This window comes from Schistocerca nitens, chromosome 4 (assembly GCF_023898315.1).
Source record: "Schistocerca nitens isolate TAMUIC-IGC-003100 chromosome 4, iqSchNite1.1, whole genome shotgun sequence".
Lineage (NCBI taxonomy): Eukaryota > Metazoa > Arthropoda > Insecta > Orthoptera > Acrididae > Schistocerca > Schistocerca nitens.
In genome coordinates this window covers 874,327,481-874,339,309 of record NC_064617.1, presented here as the reverse complement: position 1 = coordinate 874,339,309, position 11,829 = coordinate 874,327,481, and the positions used below count along the sequence as shown (strand labels likewise).

Here is an 11,829-nt window from a genome sequence, read left to right as displayed (position 1 = left end):
ACTACATCTAATGCTGTGCAATAACTGCGTTGAACATCGAAACAAAATAAGTCATTTATTGGGGGAAGGTATCAGTCAAGAAGATGTGTAAAAATCAAATTTTTGGGCCAAATAGTTTTTGTGAAATCGAATGATAAAGTGTGTCAAAGCAGTCGAAACACCATGTGTCTGCACAGGCGAGCAGTGCAATGATGACAAAATCGCGCACATCGCGAAATGCGGGGAGCACGTCTCTGTAGCAGTGAAAGGGTTAATGTGGCCGTGGTGGCTTTACTTCATAAACTGCGCGCTCCCCCCTAAACGTAAGTCTTCGAAGTATACTATGGCGCTGCTTCTCTTGGCGCATACAACTGGCAATGCAGCAATCTCCCGCGTCTGGGCGGGCATGCGCAAACTGCCAAGATAAAAGAATTGAACTATAGTAGCAGCCTTCGTTCTGCTCATTCTGTTGTATTGCAAGAGCTTTAATTTAATTTCAGAGTTATTTCTGCAAATAAGTACCACTTTGGAAGAAAGATGTCTCTATAATGGGTTTTCACGAATCACTGTTTCCTCCACATGAAATATGGTAATTTGTATTACGCGTTCAGTCTTAATTTGGTATGACGTGATGCCAGATGAAGCATTCCTCCTCAAGATGCTCCATAACATGATGATAATTTCTTCCCTCTTTTTCATCAGTGTCATCCCTGAACCGAGGGACCTCCTTGTTACCAACAAAAAATCTCATATTAAAACACGAATCTCTTTTAAATGTGGTTTCATAAAAGACTTTTGCTTCCATGTTTTAGTTACACAATCAGAATGAAGAGGGAAACACCCATACACATTTGTGTGTCAGCACTTGGCGACAGCCTTTGAGGTTGTCGCTTTGTATACTGTGGAGAAATAAGTAGAACTAATTGCTGTTAGAAAAAAACAAAAACAATTATTTCAATTTTTTTAAATAACCAAAATTTACATTGTTTTAATTTCATATTTTGAACAACATAATGGGGAATGATAGTAATATTAATTTAGCGGAGATGCTGAGTCGCAGATAGGCACAACAAAAAGATTTTCACACTTAAAGCTTTTGTCCAATGGCCTTTGTCAACAATAGACACACATACGAACACACACACACGCAAACGCAACTCACACATGACTGCAGTCTTGGACAATTGAAACCACACAGCGACAACATGAAATGGGAGATATGATATTGCATGAAGAATTTGACAGAGGACTGAAAGACCTAAGTTGAAACAAGGCCCCAGGAGTAGACAACATTCATTAGATCTAATGGTAGCTATGGTAGAACCAGCTGTGACAAAACTCTACCATCTCATGAGCAAGGTGCATGAGACGGGCTAAATACCCTCAGACTTCAAGAAGAATATAGTAATTACAATCCCAAAGAAAACAGGTGTTGACAAGTGTGAAAATTACTGAACTATCAGTTTAAAAGTCACGGCTGCAAAATACTAACACAGACAAATGGATAATGTGGTAGAAGCTGACCTCAGGGAAGATCAGTTTGGATTCCATACAAATGTAGGAACACGTGAGGCAATACTGACCCAACAAATTGTCTTAGGAGATAGATTAAGGAAAGGCAAACCTACATTGCTAGCATTTGTAGATTTAGAGAAAGCTTTTGACAGTGTTGACTGGTATACTCTCTTTCAAATTCTGAAGGTGGCAGGGGTCAAATACAGGGAGCAAAATGCTTCTTTACCCCTTGTACAGAAACCAGATGGCAATTACAAGAGTCGAGGGGCATGAAAGGGAACAAGTGGTTGAGAAAGGAGTGAGACAGAGTTGTAGGCTATCCCCATTGTTATTCAATCTGTGTATTGAGCAGGCAGTAAAGGAAACAAAAGATAAATTTGGAGTAGGAATTAAAATCCATGGAGAAGAAATAAAAACTTTGAGGTTTGTCGACGACATTGTAATTCTGCAGAGACAGCAAAGGACCAGGAAGAGCAGGTGAATGGAATGGACGTTGTCTTGAAAGGAGGATATAAGATGAACATCAACAAAAACAAAGCAAAGATAATGGAATGTAGGAATTAAATCAGGTGATGCTGAGGGAATTAGATTAGGAAATGACACACTTAAAGTAGTAGATGAGTTTTGCTATTTGGGGAGCAAAATAACTGATTGTGGTTGAAATAGAAAGGATAAAAAATGTAGACTGGGAATGACAAGGAAAACGTTTCTGAAGAAGAGAAATTTGTTAACATCGTATATAGATTTAATTGTCAGGAAGTCGTTTAGTAAGCAGATTCAGAAGGATGTAGGTTGCAGTTGGTACTTCAAGATGAAGAAGCATGCACAGGATAGAGTAGCATGGAGAGCTACATCAAACCAGCCCCTGCACTGAAGACCACAAAACAACAACAAATAACTATTGTAAATTCTGTAGAACATAGTATATGGCCTGTTTCATTTATTTTTATATTTTTAAATACTTCATTTCCTTAGCTATGTCTCAGGTTTCCACATGTTCAGTCACGCATTGGAAAATGTGAATACGAAGACAGGAAGTTACTGTGTGTAGCAGCCATAGATTTTTATCGGCAGGTAAATGTTCTACTATTATCTCTCTCCCTCCCACCTTCCCCCCCTCCCCCCCCCCCCTCTCTCATTCATGTGTTGAGTTTTTGGTTGTGTTTATGTGTCTGTCGATGACTCAGTCCCTCTACTACTTGTTAAGTTGTTACTTCTACTCCAAAATTATTTACATTCTACCATAACTTCCTATACCAAGTTGATATTAGTCATTTGTAAAAGTTATTTTAATGCTTTATTATATTCATTTGACTGACAATCTATCATCCATTACCCCCTTTGTAAGTGGGTTTGGCCAGCAAAACTTTAGTGCTCATTTCACTTATTCCCCAAGCTTAAAACATTTTTAAGGGAAAAAGGTTTTCACCAGTTTTTAAGCTGCCAGGAAGTTTCAAATCAGTGGACACTTCACAGCAGGTAAGGGATCATTCTTTAAAGAATCCCTTAAGCTATGACCAAGCCATTTCTCTGCATTACCCTTTCTTCCAAGAGTGCTAGCCCAGCAAGGTGTGTAGGAGAGCTTCTGTAAAGTTTGGGAAAGTAGGAGAGAGGTACCGGAAGAAGTGAAGTTGTGAGAGTGGTTCGTGAGTAGCGTTTCAACAGCTCTGGTAACAGCATTGCTTGAAAGGCAAAATTCCAGGTTTGAGACCAGCTCCAGTACACAGTTTTAACCTGCCTGGAAGTTCCAGCTGATAACAAGTATATACAGCTATATTAATGATGAAAATATGAAGTAAAAGTTTAACTTCAGTCAAAAATTGTTATTTTATTCAAAATTCCGGCCGTGTTAATTTTGTACATTAATTTTTCACCAATGTTTTTGTGCATCTGTTTTCACAGATCTTGTTAAATGTGCACACTCTAACAATCACTAAATATCTTTTTTAATATAGAAAAGTTACTTTCTGATAAAGTAGTGGTTGCACAGAATTGAGGCAGTTATGATTTAAACCACATAATAATATCTTCACCATTAATGCAATTTTGTTTTACAACTGTTAACATTATGCCCCGATGAAGAGATCAAATATGCCGACGTGTAACACTATACAAAGAACTTGCATACTAAGGGTGAGAGCTTTCAATAGATGCCGAGGTGACCCACATGCCATATTTGGTTATAATTATGAGATTTTAGCACTTTTTTAATGAGGGGCGGGGACAACAGGGATATAACTGTGGTGGACATATTCTCTTTGTTTGTTTGACATTTCTGGCAATTTTATTTTGGTAAAATATTTTGATTGTCCTAACATATATAATTATCTGAGTCCTATATAAAGTTCTGTGAAGGTGTTGTGGATGCCATTCATTGTTTGCACCACATTTCTGGAAAAGATATACTAGAGTTAGTAATTGTCTCTTCCGGTTGTTTTATTATTAAAAACTTTTTATGGAGAATTATCATTACATTGTTTTGTAGCTAACCTATGTACATGTAATAAGGACCAACAAGAACTACAATATTATTAAAAAAACTTAATGTTAGCACCTGAAATGAACAATCAGGACTCTAAACACTTTTGTGCATTTTGTATAAAATTATGATGTGTGAAGCAAATTATCTTATACAAATAATAGATTTAACATCATTAGAGAAGGAAAGTTGCTACTCACCATATAGTGGAGATGCTGAGTCGCAATAGGCACAACAAAAAGATTCACACAATTATAGCTTTCGGCCATTAAGGCCTTTGTCAGCAATAGACACACATACACATACCCCCACACACATACACACATACACACACACACACACACACACTCACACAAATGCAACTTGCACACACATCTGCAGTCTCAGACAACTGAAACCATACTGCAAGCAGAAGCACGAGTGCATGATGGGAGTGGCAACTGGGTGGGGGTAAGGAGGAGGCTGGGGCGGGGAGGACAGGGGGAGGGATAGTATATGGTGGGGATGGCAGACAGTGAAGTGCTGCAGTTTAGACGGAGGGCAGGAGAGAAGGGTGAGTAGTAACTTTCCTTCTCTAATATTGTTTCATTCCATCCTGGATTTTCCATTGATAGATTTAACATCAGATTTTTGATGAAGTTTACTTGCAGTAAGTGGGAAGACATCTTACTGTCCTCAGAACAACTGATACAGCTCTGTGATTTTCCACTGCAGAGTGTGCCTACACAGTCTGTTCTAGATCTGTATATATGGGAAAAGTGGATCTCACCTTGAATGGAACGTGCCATGTAGCAACTGGCTGTGTGAGGGCTACATCCCTATATAGAGCAGCTGGATCCCTGCAGCACATATTTGATGAGCCACAACAGAATACACAGAAAAATTCAAACAGACTTTTGATGAAAAACATGCAATGTACCGTGCAGAAAGCAAATTTCCAGGAAGATAAAAATCCAGAAAAAGCTTCATGAACATTTTGGACGTAGAACCTCTCGAGTGGTACCCACCCCAAGAAACTGAGGCAACAGGTACCTAACTGCAGTGGAAAACTGGAAGACCCTCAGCAGCTTACATTTTGGTGTTGCTCCAATTATAAAAAACTATCTCAGTGGGAGCTGTAATATGATAGTGACAGTTTCTGCAGTTGTGGTGAGGTGCTAGGTATGACACACACATTAGATTGTCCTATTAATCCTATAAAATGCACCCCTGAAGATCTATGGCTGGGAAACAGTGCAGCTATTGACACTGACCAATACTGGGCTGAAAATTTTACAAGGAATGACAACGCTCAGAGACTGTGGCTGAAAACTTGACTGGACATGAAAAAGTAAAATATGAGAATTGGTTTTATATATGATCTACATGCATTGTAACAGTACATTACAGTTAAATATCATCTCCATTGTGGTCAAGTAAGAGCTGGTTTGTACTTGTAACCTTTTATGAACCCTAACAGCAGACTTTATTATGTCAACTACTGTATACTCTTTTATTACATTAAATCTGTACTCCGTTAGTCACCTTCAAGCATGTGGTGGAAGTTACTTGTATTACTATTATTGTTGCCCGCTTTCCTGAAGAGCAATTCCACATGTGATCTAATTTCCCTAATTTTTCTCATCGTAGTCATTTAGTGTGATGTATGTGAAAGGAAGTAATATGTTGCATGATTGTTCTTGGATGGAATGTTCTTGAAAATTTAATAGTAATTCTCTCTTTATGCACAATACGTCACTTGTAATGTTTATTGCTGGAACTTGATCATCAGCTCTGTGATGCATTTGCCCGGACTAAACAAACCAGTGAGGGAATATGCTGCTCCTCTTTGGGTCTTTTATATGTGCTCTATTAATGCTACATGGTAAGGATCCTAGACTGATGGGCAGTGTTCAACAATTGCATGAACAGGTGTTTTGTAAGCCATTTCTTTTGTGGGTGAATTAACTCCCTTAGGATTTCTGCAATAAATCTCAGCCTGGTATACGCTTTTCCTACAAGAAGTTTTATGTGGTTGCCTCACTTTAGATTGCTCTGAATCACTTACATTTTACGAAAGTAATTGTCATGGCTGTAATCGGAATTGTGAACATAATTTCATTTTTTGTAACTTCAGTAGTTAGAGGTAGTAGTCGATAAGTGAATTGCCTATAAAAGGTGTGAGTATGAATCACAGGCCTGGTATTGTGCACAGCTATAATCTAACAGTAAGCTTCAGTGATAAGTTTCATTGTGTGGCCATAATCACATTTGAAGATGCTACACAACACAGGTGATAGTCTAGCTAATAGAACTGATTAGTGCTACCTCTCATCTTTGGCAAGCATTGTCAACCGTGTGTTGTTTTTCCATGACATTTGTCACCTCAGTGTGCATCTCGGAGCTTCGACTCTGATGCACGATGCTTTCTCCTGTGTACAGTGCTTATAATTTTCTGCAAGCATGTATCTTTTAAGAATGAAAGTTAAACATTATTCCAGTTATTGAATGTTGTTCATGTCTGTGTATGTTTCAGCTTAAGGACGATAAACAGAAGGAGACATTTGTTTCGACATTCCAGGCTGCAGCGCCACAGTCCCAGGCACCATTTTCGGATATTATAGCATGTTTATAATCGGAATCCCGCTTAACAGTAGAGATGTATTTCATTTTATTGTGCTTCTTAAGAAAAACATATGAGGTGCATTGCAGCTGCTTACTCCCTATGTAATGCATTTAGTCGAATTCAAATGCAGTCAGTTGCATTATATTGGTATGTGCAATACTTGTCAATAATTTTTACTGTTACAAAAGTCATATATGTACTAATGATCTCTGTTAGAATGGCTGTGTGTGTTGTTTGTTCAGGTGGGCTTAAATATTTAGAGAAGGGTAATCTTTAGTACCTGTTACTTTTTTATTTTGTTTTTAATAATAATCAAACTCTGAGGGGAAAGAAACAGATACCAACCTGCAGTTTAATACTGTTGAAGTTTGCCAGAGTCTCTTCAAAATGTATTGAGATAGCCTTCTCTAACTTTTATTTCTTTTGGACGTGTTTGCAAAGAATTGTTAAATACAAATCAGGTGAACTCATTTAGAGACCACTTTATATTACTGAGAATTATGTGTATATGTTACTTGAATAACAGAGTATGTGTATGTCTGTAAATAATGAGATTTATGAATTCAGGTCGTGAAATAATTTATGGTACAAATGCTGAATTCCATACTTGTTATAAATTATGCCAAACTGATTTGTTGATATTAAAAAAAGATTTTTAAATAAATGTTGGTAGTAAGTCAACCTTGTACAGTTCACAATTATTTATTTATTGGAAACAATGTTCCTTGGATGATATTTGTGGTAAATCATAAAAATATTTTATGTAAGGTACTGGTACTGCTGCATGCCGTGTTAATGTAGTCTTATCCCACTATACAGTTACTGATGTAAATAAAATAAATTATGTATTAATGTTTGATCTTCTATCTTCAATTAATTAGAAGGCAACTGTTCACTTAAAATTCACCAAGCATACTTAAAGTAAATACAGTAAAAAGAATTATGTAAGTCTGTTTTACAATACATCAGTGCTTCTATTTACTTCATATTCAAAACTACCGTAACTACGATCTATTTTGAGAGGAGGGATTGAAATTAGATTAACTTGTGGATGGTAATTGTTCCTGTTATACGGAAAGTTTTGTTTAAATCTCTTGTTGCTATCATTTCCAGTCCTGTATCCATTACCTCGGTTAATGTATCCTTGCGGTTGCACGTACCCGCTTTGCTGTGTGTTCGAGTCTGGCTTTCTGTATTGACCATTCAAGTTACATTGTTGTGGTGTTTGACTTTCTGACACCCTATTTGTTACTACTTTCTCTTCATACATAAGGTCGATTGAATGTGAAATTGATAGAAAATATTCTGTGTCGTGCTCAGGTGTAGTAATTAATTTTTCATGAATATGTGATGCCAAATGACATTTAAAAATTTTTAAAACATCCATATGAGAAATAGGATTCATCCAATAATGTGTTTTGTTGAGATACTTCTCAAAATATCTTCGCAAGCTACCATATTTGCTATTAAACGGGGCGGGGTTAAAAACCTCTCACCTCAGTCTCTCATGTACAGCTTCTGACCAGTATTTGTCAAGATAAGACCGTTCAAATTGTAAATATGTGGTACAACGCTCAGCTACCTTGGTCACCCACAAAAGTACATCGCTTTGCATATACCCAACAACAAACCTGATCTTTTGTGCTTCCGTCCAATTTCTAGGAAACAATGTCGAAAAGCACTAATAAACACAACAGGATTCATGTTCTTACCTTCACTCATGAATGTTGGATATTGACGGTGTCTTAATAGACCTTCGTCAGCAAATGTAGTGGACAAGCTGTTTACATTTTGTACTGTGTTTATATAGCTGTCATAATTATTTACACTTCTCGTAGGTACTGGTTCTGGTGTTATACCATGTAGACTTACACTCTGCGTTCTGTCATTACTACTGGCATTGTTTGTAGGGTTTGCAGTGATCTGTGTCCATACATTACTTTGGTTTGCTGTGGCTGGTACTTTGTTTATGTGTACAACTGGTGTCTTTGTATCAGTTTCACCTACGTAGTTGTGTATCCTGTGCTCTGTAGCTTGCAAATTGGTGTTCAATTTGTTGATGATGTCATTTTCCTTTTGTTGAATAATCCTTTCAACTACATCATTGATTAATTTACATTCCGTCACTACCTTTTCCGCTGCGGTACTGGTTTTGTCTAAAGTACCTGCTTCAGCTCCTGAAATTACGTCAGATAAATTTTCATTAATTTTGTCTCTTTCCTTTTTGGCACAGACTGATTCGATTTCACGTGATGCTACTTTTTTTAAAAGTGAGTTCATCAATAGCTATTGGTATATTTTTGTAATCGTTTTGCAGTTTGTTTTCTACGGTAGAGTTGTGCTTTACTGTGGAGTTAATTGTGTTTGTGTAGCTTCCAGGTTCGTGTGTGTGTTTTTCATCGCTTTTATTTGCTGTTCTACTGTATCATTCTGCTCATTAAGAGTGTCTAATTTCTGTTTTATACCTGTAATGTCATTGTTTACTTTGGAAAGTACTTCTTGTTTTAGCTGTTTTTCCATGTCTTTAAATTTTACGTTCATCTCCTCACGAAATTTTTTTGTCAAATCACTGATCTGCTGTGTGACTGTATCCTGAAAATCTCTTAAAACTTGTTTTTGCTCTTGTTTTGTGTGTTTTATGTCTTGTGTGACTATGGTAAGGTTTTGTGACAAACTGTCAAATTTTGTATATATGTACGTTCGCAAATTGCTGTTTATATTTTTTATGTCTGCACACAAACTGGTGTAATTGGTGTTCATACTATCCAGTTTTTGAAGTATCGCGGCAAGTGCATCATTTTGGCTGCTATTTAATGTACTTTGGTTGTGGACAACTCTACTCTGCAAATCGACATTTGAATTTCGTGTGATGGGTGACGGTTAAGCGTCATAAAAAATCATGTTTGCGCTTTCTATGTTTTCCTGTGCGAACAGAATGTTGTTTGCGGAGATACATGATGTAGTTTTATCTATCATCATCAACATATCATCAATGTTAGAGCTCTGTGAAAGCTCACTATCACTTGTCATTTCGGTCATGTTCGTCTCTGAACTATTTAATACGACTAATTGTGCAAGACATGGCGCTGGTACTTCAGATGTTCTATCCTGCAATTGTACGCCATCTTGGCTCATTGCGTTTTCACCATTGTCAACAATAATGGAAACTGCTTTGTGCCACTTTGTTTGAATATTACAATTAAATTTTTTTGAAAACAGATCATTGAAATATATTATTTTTGTGAATTTAAACTTACGATTTACATGTCGTCAAGCGTTATTTAGTTACTTTTATGATGCACGAAATGTTATGACACAAAAACTTCAAACTTTTCTTTCGCTAATCATTACATAAAGTTTCTGAAAAATTCATTGCAGTACATTTAGGAAAGGAATGTCTAATTACTACACAGGAGACACTGCCAAGCATAGCTAAGCAAGCGGTTGTGTAGTGGTCCTACCTTTGCTGCTGTGAAAAAAACTGTGTATTTCAAAAAATTTCTGTAAATTCCAGTTTCACTCTTGATTCCCTTTTGAGTTGGTTACTTTATCTGTAAGAATTTTTGGTTCTGGTTATATTGCTCCCAGTCGTGATGTTGCACATGAAAATTTAAAAATAATTAGTACATGCAAAAAATTTTCATACAATTTTGTAAATGTTAAATAATTTACACTACTGGTTTCATGGCTTCTTCAATGTCATGTCACCAGGTCTCCAGTTGTGCAAATTTATATATGTATACATATAAATAGCAATTATAAGAAAGGATACATAAATAAAGATATTAATAGAAATCAATTATTTTCAATTAATGCCCAATTTTTAGTTTTTAGAGTTTCTCTCCCTTGCGTCCATATTAAGCTGAACTTACTTCCTTGTAGTAGAGATCTACACACTCCATGGTATGTGCTTCTTCTTCTGACACCGCAGAACTTATTCTTCTTGACCGTGTAGATAATGTAAATTTTATTTATCAGACAACAAAAGCGCTGGCAGGTCGATAGACACACAAACAAACACAAACACACACACAAAATTCAAGCTTTCGCAACAAACTGTTGCCTCATCAGGAAAGAGGGAAAGACGAAAGGATGTGGGTTTTAGGGGAGAGGGTAAGGAGTCATTCCAATACCTAAGGTAAGTCTTTCCACTCCCGGGATTGGAATGACTCCTTACCCTCTCCCCTAAAACCCACATCCTTTCGTCTTTCCCTCTCCTTCCCTCTTTCCTGATGAGGCAACAGTTTGTTGCGAAAGCTTGAATTTTGTGTGTGTGTTTGTGTTTGTTTGTGTGTCTATCGACCTGCCAGCGCTTTCGTTCGGTAAGTCACATCATCTTTGTTTTTAGATATATTTTTCCCATGTGGAATGTTTCGGCTGCATTAGTGACATGACATTTACGTATTACGTGGAAGAAAGGTAAACTTTCATGGTTTTGCACAAATAATTATTATTATTCAGACAACACAAATAGCTACCACACACATCTAAAAAAAAAAAAAAAAAAAAAAAAAAAAAAAAAAAAAAAAAACCTGAATGGAATTTTTTATCATTTGTTATCTGCCTTCCGGCGAAGCAAAATATATCTTTATCGGTGCTTACTGTGGCCGCGATAATAGTTATTATCATTGGTTTTAAATTATTGTCCTAGGTTGTTGGGGCTTTTCCTTATGTACCTATACAACCTCTCTGAAGATTCAAATACAAACGTGGAAGGATGTCACTGGATATTATTCCCTTAATGTGTAAGAATTAGAGCTGGTCAACAGATCTGGAACTGATGAGTGTGTAATAGTTTCTGACTAGTGGTTTGCCTCTGGTATCACCATAGGAACCAACAAGGAACTTGGACACCTAGGGGAGTAAACTAAGGAGGCCATAGGTGAACAAGATTAGAGTCAGGCAGCAGATAAGGAGTTAGTAATCAGGGCAGGGTGAATTGGTATTTCTGGTCCTTTTGATGGAGGTTATTGGAATGCTCATTTCACAAAAAAGGAACATATTGGCTTTCACATTGTGTTTTATGGTATGCTTTATGTGACACATAAACCAGCATTTTACCTTAGAATACTTTTGCACATGTATTCACAAAATATTTTGGCTTTGAGCTTTGTGGCCAAGTGCTGAACTTCAAATCCAGTGCTCTGGCGTTTACTCTCCATTTGGCTAAGGACACCCCTGTCCCAGCCCCCCTGTGTCATGTGGTCCTTGTTTCGCCTTTGTCAATGATTTATTACTGCTTACTTTGCAA

At 37.0% G+C, this 11,829-nt stretch overlaps 1 protein-coding gene across 1 annotated transcript in view; it reads left to right on the top strand.

Annotated features, from left to right (window-relative positions):
* Positions 1-7,273, top strand: part of LOC126253366 (huntingtin-like) — a 549,449-nt gene extending 542,176 nt beyond the window's left edge. Inside the window, exons 52-53 of the mRNA XM_049954640.1 lie at positions 2,481-2,568; positions 6,489-7,273. Of these exons, the coding sequence (XP_049810597.1) occupies positions 2,481-2,568; positions 6,489-6,587 (187 nt within the window). The 3' untranslated portion in view covers positions 6,588-7,273. The remainder of the gene's footprint in view (positions 1-2,480; positions 2,569-6,488) is intronic.
* Positions 7,274-11,829: the final 4,556 nt, after the last annotated feature.